The sequence below is a fragment of the Myodes glareolus genome, chromosome 3, assembly GCF_982192425.1.
Source record: "Myodes glareolus chromosome 3, mMyoGla1.1, whole genome shotgun sequence".
In the NCBI taxonomy this organism is placed as follows: domain Eukaryota; kingdom Metazoa; phylum Chordata; class Mammalia; order Rodentia; family Cricetidae; genus Myodes; species Myodes glareolus.
This window is the reverse complement of record NC_142028.1, coordinates 77543609-77559040: the sequence shown is the minus strand read 5'-3', so window position 1 is coordinate 77559040 and position 15432 is coordinate 77543609. Positions and strand designations below refer to the sequence as shown.

General features: G+C 41.3%; 1 protein-coding gene across 2 annotated transcripts in view; it reads left to right on the top strand.

Moving 5' to 3' along the window:
- Positions 1 to 15432, top strand: part of Pik3r3 (phosphoinositide-3-kinase regulatory subunit 3) — a 76027-nt gene that overhangs the window by 38497 nt on the left and 22098 nt on the right. For both annotated transcript variants that reach the window (XM_048443932.3, XM_085686459.2), the window contains exons 5-6: positions 6802 to 6982; positions 9026 to 9151. In XM_048443932.3, the coding sequence (XP_048299889.1) occupies positions 6802 to 6982; positions 9026 to 9151 (307 nt within the window). The remainder of the gene's footprint in view (positions 1 to 6801; positions 6983 to 9025; positions 9152 to 15432) is intronic.

Genomic DNA, 15432 nt, shown 5'->3' with positions numbered 1-15432 from the left:
GGATTAAAGGCGTGTACTACAATGAAGGGCTCTAGAATTTTTTCCCCTGGAACTCACTCTGTAGACCAGGCTGGCCTCAAACAAGGAGATACACTTGCTTTTGCCTTCCAAGTGCTGGAATTCAAGGCGTGTGCCACTATCACACGACTAGAAAATGTGTTTAATCTCACTAAGATGCTATTTTATTCCCAGATTCTTAGTCATACCTAACTAACTAAAAATAGCAGTTATTTGTGTATGCATAAGAGTAGAGCCTATAAATGTTATGTAACTGGGCTGGCAAGGTAGTTCACCCACATGGCAGCTCACAACCGTCTGTAACTCCAGTTCCAGGGTATCTGGTGTTCTCTTTTGGCTTGTATGAGCACACATGGTGCACAGATATACATGCAGGCAAACACCCATACAAATTTAAAAAAAAAATCAGATGGTCATGTAGCTTAGTGGTGGAGTACTTGCTTAACATAAATGAGGACCCTCGGCTGCTTCTCCAGTGCTGACAGATTAGCAAAACGAGTTTTGCCTAAAGGACCACTTAGGCAGGTGATGGCAAAAGAAGCAAGAAAGCTATATTGAACAAGAGTTAAAGTAATAGAATTTCAAAAAGCATGCTTCAGGGAAAGAAAAGAGATCCACTGTTAAGGGCATATTGAAAGCTGACATATGGAAGAAATGATATTTTATATGTAGAATCAGGGATATGTGTTGCAAAAGTAGATGACACTAGGGGCGAGGGAAGGTGGAGTGAGAAGTTGGAGCCATTTTTGTGTGATGTGGCTCCATTTGGCTTGGATTCTGGCTATGGAAAGTTTGTTAAGAGGACGGGTAGGGGATAGAAGGTTTGGGAGCTTAGAGAGCCTTGAATTTTAAAATTTGGAGTTTTTATTTAATATTGTAGGTAAGTGGAGGGAAGTTGTGGCAAGACTATATTTTAAAAGAAGAAACATGTTGGGGATGTAGCTCAGTTGAAGACTACTTGTCTAGCATTTAAGAGACCTGAGTTTGATTATTTTTCTTTCATTTTGCATTTTTGTTTTTCAAGACAATGTTTCTCTGTGTAGCCCTGGCTTTCCTGGAACTTACAGAGATGTGCCTGCCTCTGCCTCCCGAGTGTGGCACCACCACCCTGCCTGAGTTTGATTCTTGGGATCAGGCGTGCTGATGCATGCCTATAATCTCAGCAGAATCCTATGAGGATCCTAAATTCAAGGTCAGACCTGGCTACATAATGAGTATGAGACCAACCTGGCAATATGAGACCCAGTCTTAAAACAACAAGATAATTAATATACTTAGGAGGCTTTTACAAAGTGAAAAGTATTCAGCGCTGAATTGAAGATTTATTGCTTAATCACTTAACATTTGTCGAGTACTGACAGTGTTCAAGTGCTCTTCTAGGCAAAGAAAATGACGACATGATATGTCCTCTTGTCGTGTTTTTATTCTTGGTGAGAGAAAGGGAGTGAACTTAGGGAGACAAAATAAGCTCATTAAAAAAAAAGAAGTGAAATGAAATGACTCCATAGCCTTTGAAATACTGCACAAGGGAGCATGGTGTGCTGGTGAATACGGGAAGGAGTTTAAGGAGGACTTTTGAGGTGATGATCCCTGAGAGCTGAAGAATTAGAAATCGCCAGCCAGATAGGTGTCCCCAGGGGAGGGAACAAAAAACAAAAACAAAACAAAAAAACCCAAAACCAACAATTGGGGGAAGATACAATCAATGACTCTGACAAATGGAAAGACCATATTGTGGTTGACTTCATTGTCAGACAGAGTAATCAATGAAGGTGAGATTTGAAATTAGAAGGGAAACAAGCTAGAGACAATTTTTTACAAGTTTATATATTATGTACAGTGTTCTGCCTGCATGTATGCCTGCAGACCAGAAGAGGGGACCAGGTCTCACCATAGATGGTTGTGAACCACTATGTGGCTGCTGGGAATTGAACTCAGGACCTCTGGAAGAGCAGCCAGTGCTCTTAACCTCTGAGACATCTTCCCTGCCTGACAATTTTTTTTAAAAGAGAATAATTATATAGCCAGAAAACAGACTGAAGAGGAATAGTTTGAGAAAGCAAAAGCAAAGAGTAACATCATCAGAGTCATGGGAGAATGATGTATTAAGAAGGAAGAGGCACTGGTGACACACACCTTTAATCCCAGCACTTGGGAGGCAGAAGCACGCAGATCTCTGAATTCAAGGCAGCCTGGTCTACATAGTGAGTTCCAGGCCCGCTGGAGCTGCACAGTGAGAAGCTGTCTTGAAGAAAGAAAAGCAGCAGCTGCAACAACAAGGGGCAGGTGGCTGGGCAGATGACTTACTGAGTGAAAATGTTTGCTGCCAAGCCTGATTACTTGTTCAGTCCTGGGAACCTCAGGGTGGAAGGAAAGAACCAATCCTGAGCATTGTCTCCTGACTGCCATAAACAATGTGATACATGAATATAGTACTTTTGTTTGTTTGGGACAGAGTTTCTCTGTAACTTTAGAACCTGCCCTAGAACTTGCTCTGTAGATCAGGCTGGCCTCAGATTCACAAAGATCCCATCTCTGCTGTGATCAAAGATATGTGCCACCAAACTCAGCCTTATCTGTGGTTCATTTAGTTGGATTTATGAACTTATCATTGGTTAAAACCTTTTCAGATTTCATTCAAGGTCTTACTTTGCCAGGCCCAATGCTTAATGGATCTGTTGATAATTTTATTTGGAAACTTTATTTTGAAATGCTATTTTCAAAAAAGATTTAATTATGTATTTTTGCTTGGGTAAGTGCATGTATAAGAGCCTGTGAAGCCAGAAGAGGCAGCTGATTTAGAGCTGGAGTTACAGGTGGTTGTGGGCTTCTTGAGATGGAGCAGAGGACCTAAATTCTGTCCCCAGCACCTCCTTCCGGCAGCTCATAACCCTCTGTAAATCTAGCTCCAGAGGATCTGAAGCCTTTGGCCTCATCAGACACCTGCAAGTTTGAGCCGCACACATATAATTAAAAATAGTAAGTCGTTTTTTAAAAATTAAAGCCTTACTATAGTCTCCAAGCTGTCGCATGACCTGATGCCTCCTCTTATGTTGCTTGCTCTTCTCTCCTTTGGTCAGTCAGACCCAGGATCACTGGCCTCCTTGCTGTTTTTCTGTTTGATTTTTGTTTTTTAAAGATGGTGTCATTATGTATCCTGAAACTTTATTTGTACTTTTACTTTTTAAAATTTCTTTGTGTGTACATATGTGTGTGTGTGTCTGTGTCTGTTTGTATGCCATAGTGTACTTGTGGAGGTCAGAGGGCACCTTTACAGGTGCTGGTTTTTTCCTTCTACTAAGTAGGTTCTGTGGATTGAACTGAAGTTGTCAGCTTTGTTGGCAAGGACCCATACCTGAGGAGCTGTCTCTGTAACCCTTCTTTAATTTTCTATTTTTAGCCTGAGGGAAGAGGATTGCCACAAATTTGAGGCCAACTTTATCTACACAGCACATTTCAAGCCAACCTGGGTGACAGTATAAAACTCTGTCTCAAAAAGCCAAAACCCAATCAACAACAACAAAAAGACCTCACAACTCAAAAATCTGAATGCAACCCTCTCCTCCCCAAACTGCAGACATACGGACTTTTAAGTTCTGTGAGAGTGTGGACTGTATATGGCTTGTTTGTCATTGAGTCCATAGCACTTTGTGTAGAACCTGGTACATAGTAGATGTTTGTGGGGTCTGTAAACAACAGGGCCAGCAGAGTAGAGTAACCATCTGAGTGAGGCAGGAAGGAAATTTGGGCCAACATGACTTAGTAACCAGTGTTGGTTCGAACTTAAAGAGTCTTACCCCGGGCGGTTCGATTAACACGTGTTGAAGTACAGCACAATTTTGGAAAAAAGGTTCTTGATGATAATTAACTCAACTCTGTATGTACAGCAAAGCCTAAGACATGTTTACATCGAAACTCTCTCTCTCTCTCTCTTTTTTTTTTTTTTTCCAGACAGGGTTTCTCTGTAGCTTTGGAGCCTGTCCTGGAACTAGCTTTGTATATCAGGCTGGCCTCGAACTCACAGAGATCCGCCTGCCTCTGCCTCCCGAGTGCTGGGATTAAAGTCATGTGCCACCACCACCTGAACTTTACATTAAAACTCTTTACGAAGTACATATGGCCTCTTCCAAATGATGGGGTCCATTGATTTAGAAAGAGTGCTCAAGATTAGGGGCTCAGGAGAATAACTGAAGTAAACACAATGCCTGTGGGAGTCAGGAGTATCCTGGCCCTAAGATAACACAGAAGTTACTTAGGTTGTTGTAAATTACATGTGACATCTTCCATAAGGACAGGTTTTATGACTGAGAAGCAATGCTTCTCTGCAATGCTTCTCAGATCTACGAAGAGTCTGTGATAAACAAATATAGTCTGGGGGATTCAGGTTAAGACAGACTGTACAGGGGACTGGAGAGATGACTCAGCGGTTAAGAACACTGGATGCTTTTCCAGAGGTCCCGAGTTCAATTCCCAACAACCACATGGCAATTTACAACCATCTTGAATGGAATCTGATGCCCTGTTATGGTGTGCAGACAAACATTCAGACAGAGCACTCATATACATAAATAAATCTTTTTTAAAAAAAGACTGGCCCTACAGATAGCAAAGATTACCAGTTGTTTTAGTCAGTGTTCTATTGCTGTGAAGAGATACCATGGCCCTAGCAACTCTTATAAAAGAAAGCATTTAGTTGGGGCTTGCTTACAGTTTCAGTGGTTGGGAGCATGGCAGTATGCAGGCAGAGCTGTTGTTGGAGAAGGAGCTATGAGTTCTACATCTAAATCTGTAGGCAGCAGGAAAAGAGAGGCTTTGGGGTTGACAGAGGCTTAGCAGAGGCTTCTGAAACCTCAGAGCTCACCCTAGTGACACACTTCCTCTAACAAGACTCACCTCTGAATCTTTTCAAATAGTGCCACTCTCTGGTGCAAGCATTCAAATCTGTGAGCCTATGGGGACCATTCTTATTCAAACCATCATACCATTCCCAGCCTTCTGGGTGGAAAACAGGTTATACATGTCCTCCATTGAGGAGATGACCCTGTGTGTTTAACATTCCTGGTTTCCCTAGTGCTTCTCTGTGAGCACTGGGACCTCGTGCCCTCTGCAGATGTTCAGCATGCTGATTTGAATGAAATTTAATAGAAACTATCCTGGATTTATTTTCAGTATATGTGTGGGTATATATCTATAGTAATCACAAATGGTTAGGTAGTCCTTTTAATGTGCATTTTATAGGAATAGTTCATCATCCATCAAATACTGACTTAAGCCTTGAGTGATTTGAGCTTTAACCAGCCCATAGACCTATCTTGTTTAGTCTTTTGCAAATCCCAGCGTATCATCTGTCATACATATTAAATGCATAGCATAAAGAAACATAAAACCTCTCCCGCATTTCATGGTGCTACTAGAAAATTGAAAGGGAGTAGCACAGTATTTTGCTGTTATATAATGAATCAACCTGATGAGAGTTTAGATTATGCTTCCAGGGGCTTATGAAAAATTGCCATTTTGATTAGAATTTTAATTTTATTTAGAAATTCTTTTTATCTTCTTCCTTATTTCCCCTTATTTTATTTTCTTCTCTTTGGTTTTCTTTTATGGGGCAAGGTCTTGCCTCGTAACCCAGACATACAAGCCTCATGCTTGTGACCCTCCTTCAAAGTATTAGCATTATAGGCATGTGCTACCACACTTGCTCTTAATAGTGGTCTTTTCAGGGATTATTTGGGTTTGACTCAATAAAGGTGGTCTGAGCTACTTAAGCATCAAATTCTATCTGTATTAACCTTGAGTGTTTTGGTGATACTGAGACAGACGTTTATAGTTCTCTTTATATGAAGCTGGCTTCTGCTTCTGCTTGGATAGAGCTGCCCTAGGAGATTGTTTTTGTTCTCCATTTCAAGATTAAATAATTCACAAAATAACCAAAAGAAATGATTTTCTTATGTTTTCTTTATTTTTAAGTAATATTTTGAGCTAAATTTTTTGATAATGTTGTATACAATTGAGGGTTTTGCTTGATTTTGTTTTTGAGACAGAGTCTCTCTATGTATTCCTGGCTGTCCTGGAACTCGCTGTATAAGGTGGCTTGGAACACAGAGGCCTGGGATTAAAGATGTGCACTACCACGTCCAACCTACATGTGTTGATTTTTAATAACTAAAACTAAAACAAATAGGAAAAGAAAGAAAGAAAGAAAGAAAGAAAGAAAGAAAGAAAGAAAGAAAGAAAGAAAGAAAGAAAGAGAAAGGCAGGCAGGCAGGCAGGCCAGGTGTACTGGCCCTGCACTTGGAAGTGAAAGCAGCTGGATCTCTGTTGTTGAAGACAAGTCTGGTCCACAGAACAAGTTCTAGGACAGCCATTGCTCCAGAGAGACTTTGTGTCAAAAACACACAACAAAACAAATCAAAAAAAAAAAAAAAGAAAAGTAGGTAAGAAAATAATATATACCAGGTGGTGGTGGTGCACACCTTTAATCCCAGCACTTGGGAATCAGAGGCAGGAGGATCTCTGCAAGTTCGAGGCCACCCTGGTCTACAGAGTGAGTTCCAGAACAGCCAGAGCTACACAGAGAAATCCTGTCTTGAAAAAACAAAACAACAACAAAAAGGAATGTATACTTACAAACATACTGTTAATATATGCTGATTTACTACCTCTAACCTTACTAGCATAATAATATTTATTTGATGTGAATTAAATTTTTATATCTTTATATGAAATTGTTTTAAGAGAATTCTAGGGAAAATGCTACAGTTATTATTTTGTTGTTCACAGGAAGGGAGGAAATAATAAATTGATAAAGATCTATCATCGGGATGGTAAATATGGCTTTTCTGACCCCCTGACATTTAATTCTGTGGTGGAGCTCATTAACCACTATCACCATGAATCTCTTGCTCAGTATAATCCCAAACTTGATGTGAAGCTGATGTACCCAGTATCCAGATACCAACAGGTATGACCATAGACAATCTCATAGCATTATTTCATATAATTTTATTCTATTTATCAGGCTTATTGGTTAAAAAGAAGACTAGTTTATATTTATTTTCTTAATTAATCCTGGGTACGGTGGTGCTTGCCACCAGCAGAGGCAGGTGGATCTCTGTGAGTTCCAGCCCAGCCAGGGCTATGTGAAACCCTATCTCACCAAAAAAAAAAAAAAAAAAAAAAAAAAAGACACATTTTCTAAGTAGCATTTTAGGTATTTTAGTTTAGTGGGTTTTTTTGTTTCTGTGTTTTGAAATAGGGTTTTATGTAGTAGGTATGTTGACTGAAATCGCTATGTAACTGATGGCGACATTGAATTTCTGATCATCCTGCCCCTTCTCCTGAGTTCTAGGATTTTAGGTTTTGTTATCATACCTCACCTGTGCATATTGTATGTGCGTGCGTGAATGAGTGAGTGCAAGAGGTAAGTGAGTTGTGTTTTGTTTTTTACTCTTTGGGGGTCCTCCACATAGGTCCCGAATAAATACATGGAGTTTTATTTTTAGGCAGCTTTTTAAAATTATCCTGTCTACCTTTTGCCTCTGGGCTTTTACCTTTCTCTATTCTATATACCTTTCTTTACTTCTTGCTCCGTGTCTGACTGTGTGGCTGACCCCGGTGTCCTCCCCTTCTTTTTTCACTCCTAGTCTCTTTTTCTCCTTCTATTTATTTTATCTGCCTGCCAGTCCTGCCTGTCATTCTCCTGCCTAGCTATTTGCTGTTCAGCTCTTTATTAGACCAATCAGATGTCTTAGACAGGCAAAGTAACACAGCTTCATAGAGTTTAAACAAATGCGACATAAAAGAATGCAACACATCTTTGCATCACTAAACAAATATTTCACAGTATAAATGAATATAACTTCTTTAACTAATATCCCACAACAGGGGAGGATGTATATTGATGCCAGCAGTCATCCTTGGGTGTTAGTCCTCAGGAGTTACCCACCTTTTTGTTTTGAGTAAGGGTCTCATTGGAACCTGGAGTTTACTGATTAGCCTAGATTGGATGACTCTTGAGCTACAAGGATCTAACCATTTCTACCTCCCTAGCAGTGGGATTTAAGCATGTGGCACAAAACCTCAGTTTATACTTTGGAGCAGAGAATCAGATTTAGGTCTTTATGTTTATGTAAAAAGTACTTTACAGACTGAGCTATCTCTCCAGCCCTATGCCTGTCTTCCTTCCTTCCTTCCTTCCTTCCTTCCTTCCTTCCTTCCTTCCTTCCTTCCTTCCTTCGTTTTTTAATTTAAAACTGTGTGTGTATACATGCTTGTGCCCTTGTGCCTGTGTACCTGTGCCTGCAAAGGCCAGAAGACATGACAGACCTTTCCTGAAGCTAGAGTTACAGATAGTTGTAAACTGCTGGAAGTGGGTGCTGGGAATGAACTTGGGTCCTCTGAAAGAGCAACAAGTGCTCCCAACCACTGAACCATCTCTTAGATCCCTTCAGTACTATTTCTTTTTTAAAGTTTTTTTATATTTTACTTTATGTTTTTGCCTGCCTGTATGTCTGTGCATTTATATATGTGCATGATGCCTATTGAGTCCAGAAGAGGGTATTGAATCCCCTGGAACTGAAGTTAGAGATGGTTGTGAGCCACTATGTGGGTGCTGGGAATCAAACCCAGCCAGTGATCTTAAGCACTGAGCCATTTCTCTAGCCCCATATTTCTTAATTTTTAAAATAAAATACTTTTACCTGACTTAAAATCTGATCTTATTGTCACTAAAGAGTATTTTTTCTTGTCAGATGGATGGGTGGTGCATATCTTTAATTCCAGCATTAGAAAGGCGAGGATTGCTTTGAATTCCAGGCCAGACTGCGTTGCATAGTGAGACTCTGTCTCAAGAAACAGAACAAAACAAAATTCGCATGAAGTCAAAAGTGTTTTTGGTGCTTTGTAGTAACTTCTGAAATTGAAATATAATTTGAATGTAAATAGACCTGGAAAAGCATGTGAGAACTAATACCGTTGTTAATTTTGTTTTTGTCTGCCTGTGTAGGATCAGCTGGTAAAAGAAGATAACATTGATGCAGTAGGTAGGAACCTGCAGGAGTTCCACTCGCAGTATCAGGAGAAGAGCAGAGAGTATGACAGGCTGTACGAGGAGTACACTAGGACGTCTCAGGTGAGAGCATTGCGTGGGGACAGCCTTTGCCTCTCAGTGGTTGGCTGGATCATCTGCTGTCTTCCCATCTTAACTGCTGTGTGAGATTTTGGTGATACAAAGACACTCCCATTCATACCTATTTGTTATTGTTGTTAAAGGTAGAATTTTCTAGCTGTGTTAACCAGGGCTGCGGAATGTGGCTTAACTGGTAGAGTGCACACTCTTGGCCTATCGGGTGAGATCCTTGCATCACAGAAAGCAGGGTGTGGAGGTGCACTAGGGAGCTGGAAGCAGGAGGATCAGAAATTCAAGTAACCAGCTGGAAGCTTATCTGGGATACATGCTAACTGTCTCCAAACTTTCTTAAAAATTATGTAATACTAAATAAATAGTTGTAAATTATAAAAATTAACAAAATGACAAATTCTTGAGATAGAAGTTAATTTTTGTCTATATGGGCAGTACAATGCTGTTTCATCATGATTCTTGGGATTTTCTGTTTTATGCTCTCCTTGAATCTAACATGAGCCATTATCATCATATTTCTAGTAAAAGAAAGGAAGACTAGGAAAGGAAAGGAAGCCTCCTCCCAGGGTTTCTCTGTGTAGCTCTGGCTGGCCTGGAACTCACTCTTTAAATTAGGTTGGCCTCAAACTCAGAGATCTGTCTTCTGCGGGGATTAAAGGTGTGTGCCATCTCACCCAGCTTGTTTTATGCCTTTTTTTCTTTTATTTTGTTTTTTTTTCTTTTTTTTTTCTTTTGGTTTTTCAAGACAGAGTTTTTCTGTATAACAGCCCTAGCTGTCCTGGAGCTTGCTCTGTAGACTAGGCTGGTCTTGAACTCACAGAAAACCACCTGCCTTTGCCTCTCAAGTGCTGGGATTAAAGGTGTATGCCACCACCACCTGGCAGTTTTATGCCTTTTAAGACAAATTTATCAGATGTGTATGAGTGTTTTGCTTGCGTGTTTGTTTGTATACCCTGTGTATGCCTGGTGCCCAGAGAGGTCAGAAGAGGCCATCGGAACTGGAGTTATGGATGGCTGTGAGTCATCATGTGGGTGCTGGGAATCAAATGCGGGTCTTCGTCAAGAACAGTAAATGCTGTTAACCATTTCTCTCCAGCCCAAGGTTTTCTGCTTTAAAGTCTTTATTCCTGTTTATTTTATGGAGTTTGTAGTAATGACCCGTCTTTGAGTCTTTTTTCTTTTTCTTTTTTCTTTTTTTAATGTTTTTGGAGACAGGGTTTCTCTGTGTAGCCTTGGCTGTCCTAGAACTCACTCTGTAGACCAGGCTGGCCTCAAACTCACAGGAATCCACCTGTCTCCCAAGTCCTAGGATTAAAGGTGTGCGCCACCACTGCCCAGCTTTTATATATACTCTAGGCTAAAAAGTTTGTTGATTTTTTTTTTTTCAGGAACAATTTTTGGTTGAGTTCTCCCCCTCCCTTCCTGCCCCCTTTTCCCACCTCTCTTTACTTACTTTCTTCTTTCCTTTTTTATTTATTTCTGTTTCTTTGAGACCCTGTCTCATTTAGCCCAGTGTAGTTGCAGGTGACACTGAATCCTTGTTCTTCTGCCTCTGCGTCGAGTCCTGGTATACAGGTGTGCCACCATTCCTTGTTTCGCTGCCTTTCTCTAATCTTTATTGTTTCCTTCCTTCTTGTTTTGCATTTTTCTTTTTTACTGGTTCCTTAAGTCATTCAATTAGATTATTGATTTGAGAGCACACTTCCTCTTTTTACAGTAACTTGTTATTAGTATGTGTGAGGATCCAAGTGTCACTGTGCACTTCTGCAGGTCAGAACACAACTTTGTGGAGTCCTTTAGAACTCACATGGTCTGATTGCCAGGGCCTGTTTATCCACTGTCAGTTCGCTCTCTGTTACTCGGATAAAGCTCATGGCCGAAAACAACGTGGGAAGAAAGAGATTGTTTCAGCTTACAGTTGTAGTCCATCCTGAAGGGAAGTCAGCAGGAGCCGAAGCAGAGACCTGCAGGATGCTGCTTTCTGACTTGCCCCCCATGGCTTGCTCAGTTTGCTTTCTTTGACAATCTAGGACACCTGTTCAGGGGTGGTACTACTCACAGTGGGCTGGGTCTGCCCTTGTCAATTATTCATCCAGAAAATGACCCACAGACTTTCCTATAGTTCTATAGATGGACATTTCTCTCCTGACTGAACCTTTCTCTTCCAACTGCCAGATCTTCCCATGTAGTTGACTCAGAGGCTGAATATTACTTGTAAATGGTTGGCCAATAGCTCAAGCTTGTTACTTGCTAACTCTTACACTTATATTAACTCATATTTTTATCTATACTTTGCTACATGGCTTGGTACCTTTTCTTAACATGGCATTTTCATTTTGCTTCTCTGTGCTTGCCAGCAACTCTCTGATTCTGCCCTTCCTCTTCCCAGCATTCTGTATCAGGCTGGCTCCCCCAGTTTATTCCTGCCCAGCTGTCTGCCAGTCTGCTTTTATTTAACAATGATCTTAATCCACAGCACAGGCGAGTTTGATGCGGGCATTTTCTCAGTGAGGTTTTCTTTTCTGAGATTACCCTACCTTGTGTCAAGCTAACAAAAGAAACCAGCACACCTCTTGACCCTTTTCTCCCTCAGTCTCTCTCTCTACCCTTTTAATCATAGGTGTTTATATGTATGAAATTCTCTAAATACTGCTTTTGTCATATCCCATAAACTTTCTAATGGATTGCTTAGATTTCATTTATTTCAAGGCATTTTCTAATATCACCTGTCATTTATTATTATTTATTATTATCATTATTATTGTTGTTATTGTATGAGGTGAAGTCTCAGTATGTAGTCCTGGTTAGCCTAGAACTTTGTGTAGACAAGGGTAGCCTGGAGCTTACAGAGATCTATCCACTGTTGCCCCACAAGCCTTCTGGGACTAACGGATACAGTATCACACCTGGCTGGCGTTTGTCATTTATTTTTTGAATCATTAGTTGTTTAACAGCATATTATTTAGTTTCTGTATATTTGTTACTTTTTAGTGTTTTTTTTTTTTGTAGAATGAACCTGGTGTTGGATATTTTTTTTTTAAAGATTTATTTATTTATTATGTATACAGTGTTCTGTCTGTCTGTATGCTTGCTGGGCAGAAGAGGGCACCAGATCTCATTACAGATGGCTGTGAGCCATCATGTGGTTGCTGGGAATTGAACTCAGGATCTCTGGAAGAGCAGTCAGTGCTCTTAACCTCTGAGCCATCTCTTCAGCCCTTTAGTTTTTTCTTCTATGATTGATTTCTACCTTCTTTTCACTGCGGATCATAGGAGAGCCTGTGTATGATAAAATCTGGGGCTAGAGAGATGGTTCAACATTTAAGAGCACTTGTTCTTGCAAAGGATTTGGGTTTGGTTCGTAGCACCCACATGTTGGTTCACAACCATTTGTAACTATTGTGCAAATCTGATGCTTTCCCCTGACATGAAGGCATCAGGCATGAATGTGGTGCACATACATACATACATGCAAAACAGTCGTACATAGACAAATAAATCTAAAAAATAAGATAAAATTTACTAAAACTTGTTTTATGGCCTAATGTGATATATTTTGGAGATTATTATATTTTTACCTAAGAATTATCTATATTTTAGCCTGTGTGGAGTATTCTTTATTATGCCTAGTATGTATATAATTGGGTTAATTTATGGTTAAAAAAATCTTTGTAATGTTCTATAAACACTACTGTTGTGTATCTCTGCCCCTGCTTGTCTCCCACTTCTTTTGAGTCAGTGTCTCACTATATAGTCTTAGATAGCCTGGACCCACTGTGTAGACCTGATTAGCCTTGAACTCACAGAGATCTGTGTACCTCTACCTCTCAAGTGCAAGGCTAACATCAAAAGTTTGTGCCAGCATGCCCTGTCCCTTTGTTATATACTGTCCAAGATTACATTTTTGTATGTTTTATGCCCATTAATGATTATTTTTTGCATTTTCTTTTCAAATCACACGAAATAAAAGAGACAATACTTGAGGTATAGGTCATTGATAAAATGCTTATTTATCATATGTAGTTTCCTAGTTTTGCTCTCTAGCCCTGGGAGAAAAATCCTATAATTTACTAACTATAAAACCTTATATAATGAATGGCTATTTTACCATCCATATAAGTTGATCACTTTAATGGAATCAGTATGTAAAAGTCTTAATAACTTTTTCTCCCTTCTGCCATCGCACACTAGCTCATCACAGTTAAGTCGTCTGGAGTGCCAAAGTGAAAGATGTTGAGACTGGAAATTAAGGTCTAGACACCAGGCATACACATGGTAAAAATAAATAAGTGTCCCCAACCCTTTGGCTTCATCAGACTTTCCTCCCCCTCTTCTGTGCTGTTTTCCTGGCTCTCCCTAACGTTTGGCTGTGGGTCTCTGCATCTGCTCCCATCAGTTGCTGGTGACACCTCTCTGACGACGGTTGGGCCAGGCACTGTTTTAGGAGTATAGCAGAATATCATCAGGAACCATTTCGTTGACTTGTTATTTTTTCTGATAGCCGTGTTTTGTTCTATCCTGGGTCTCTGGGCTGTTCAGCCTCTGTTCCCGTCCATCCAGGCAGTGTCAGGTATGGGCTTCCTCTCATGGCAGGGCTTCAAATTGGACCAGTCACAAGATCTGCACCACCATTGCACCAGCAGCACATCTTGGAGGCAGGACAGATTGTAGGTCAGAGGTTCTGTGGCTGGGTTGGTGTCCCTGTCCCACTGCTTTCCAGCCTTGTCTGGTTATAGAGGATGGGCAGTTCAGGCTCCATACCCCCATTCCTGGGAGTCGTTGCTAGGATCACTCTCATGGGAGCCAGAGGGCTTGAGGAAGCCAGGAGAGCATGGCCCACAGAGTCAGCTAAGCAGGACTCATAGGGGCTCACAGAGACTGTATGGATCTGAACTAGGTCGTCTGCATATGTTATGGTTGTGTAGCTTCGTGTTCTTGTGGAGCTCCTAACAGTGGGAATGGGGATGTGTCTTTGATTCTTTTGCCTGCTCTTGGGACCCTTTTCCTCCTACTGGGTTGTCTTGTCCAGCCTTAATAGAAAAGTTTGTACCTAGTCTTATTGTAACTTGTTATGCCATGTTCACTTGATATACCTGGGAGGTCTGCCTTTTTTTTTTTGAAGGGAAATGGAGGAGGCCAGTCTGGGCTACATGAGAGACCATGTCACAAAACAAAAAATAAAATTGTAACATATTACTAGGTTTATACCCATGATCACAACAATAGGAGACTATGGCAGGACTTCAGGTTAGTGGCCGTCCTGGGCAACAACAAAATTAGTTAAAGGCAAGAGAGATGACTGAGCAGGTAAAGGTACTTGCAACAATAGCCTAGAGACCTGCATTTGAATTCCGATCTCTATAAAAAAGTGGAAGGAAAGAATCAATTTTACCAAGTTGTCCTCTGACCTCTACATGCATATCATGGCATGCAACATGCCTCCCCATAATATAATATATTTTTTTTTAGTAAATTTTATTAAATTATAAAAGTTTCCATTTCCGCCCCCCCTCCCAACACCCTCCCACTCCCCCCACTCCCCCCCTCCTTCCCCTCGGTCCCCCAGGGCAGTCAGGGTTTCCTGCCCTGTGGGAAGCTCCAGCTCCCTCCCCCTCCCTCCAGGTCCAGGAAGGCGAGCGTCCAAACAGACTGGATCCCCAAAATCCAGCATATGCAGAGGAAACAGGTCCCAGTGTCATAGTCAATGGCTTTTCAGAAAGACCCCGGGCCAGCCACAGTCAGAGAATCCGGCCAAATTCCGAGAATCTGGCTAGATCACGTCCTCGTTCAGTCCCAGTCCGACTGGCCCTGGTAAACTCTCATCAGATCCATTCCCTTGTATCAGTGGGTGATAGCATCCCTCGCAGTACTGATTTCGTCTTTCATGTTCCTCCTCCTTCCGCTCCCCCTCCGGACCTCGGGGGGCTCAATCCGGTGCTCCAATGTGGGCCTCCGACTGCATAGCCGTCCTTCGCCAGACGAAGGATCTATGGTGATAAGCAAAATATACATTAGTATGGTCATGGGCCACGGCCGATTCAGGCACCCTCTCCTCTGTCCAGAGAGCAATCTGGGGGATTTCTCCTTGGACCTGGGATGCCATATATAATCAAGTCTCCTGTAAACCCTAAAATGGCTCCCTTAGTTGAAATATATTGTTCCCTGATCCCATATTCATCCTACCTCCCTCCCCCCCCCATCCCCGGCCACCAAGCTTTCCCCGTTCCTCCCCTACTCCCTTCTCTCTAGCCCTCTCCCCCTCCATCGACCCT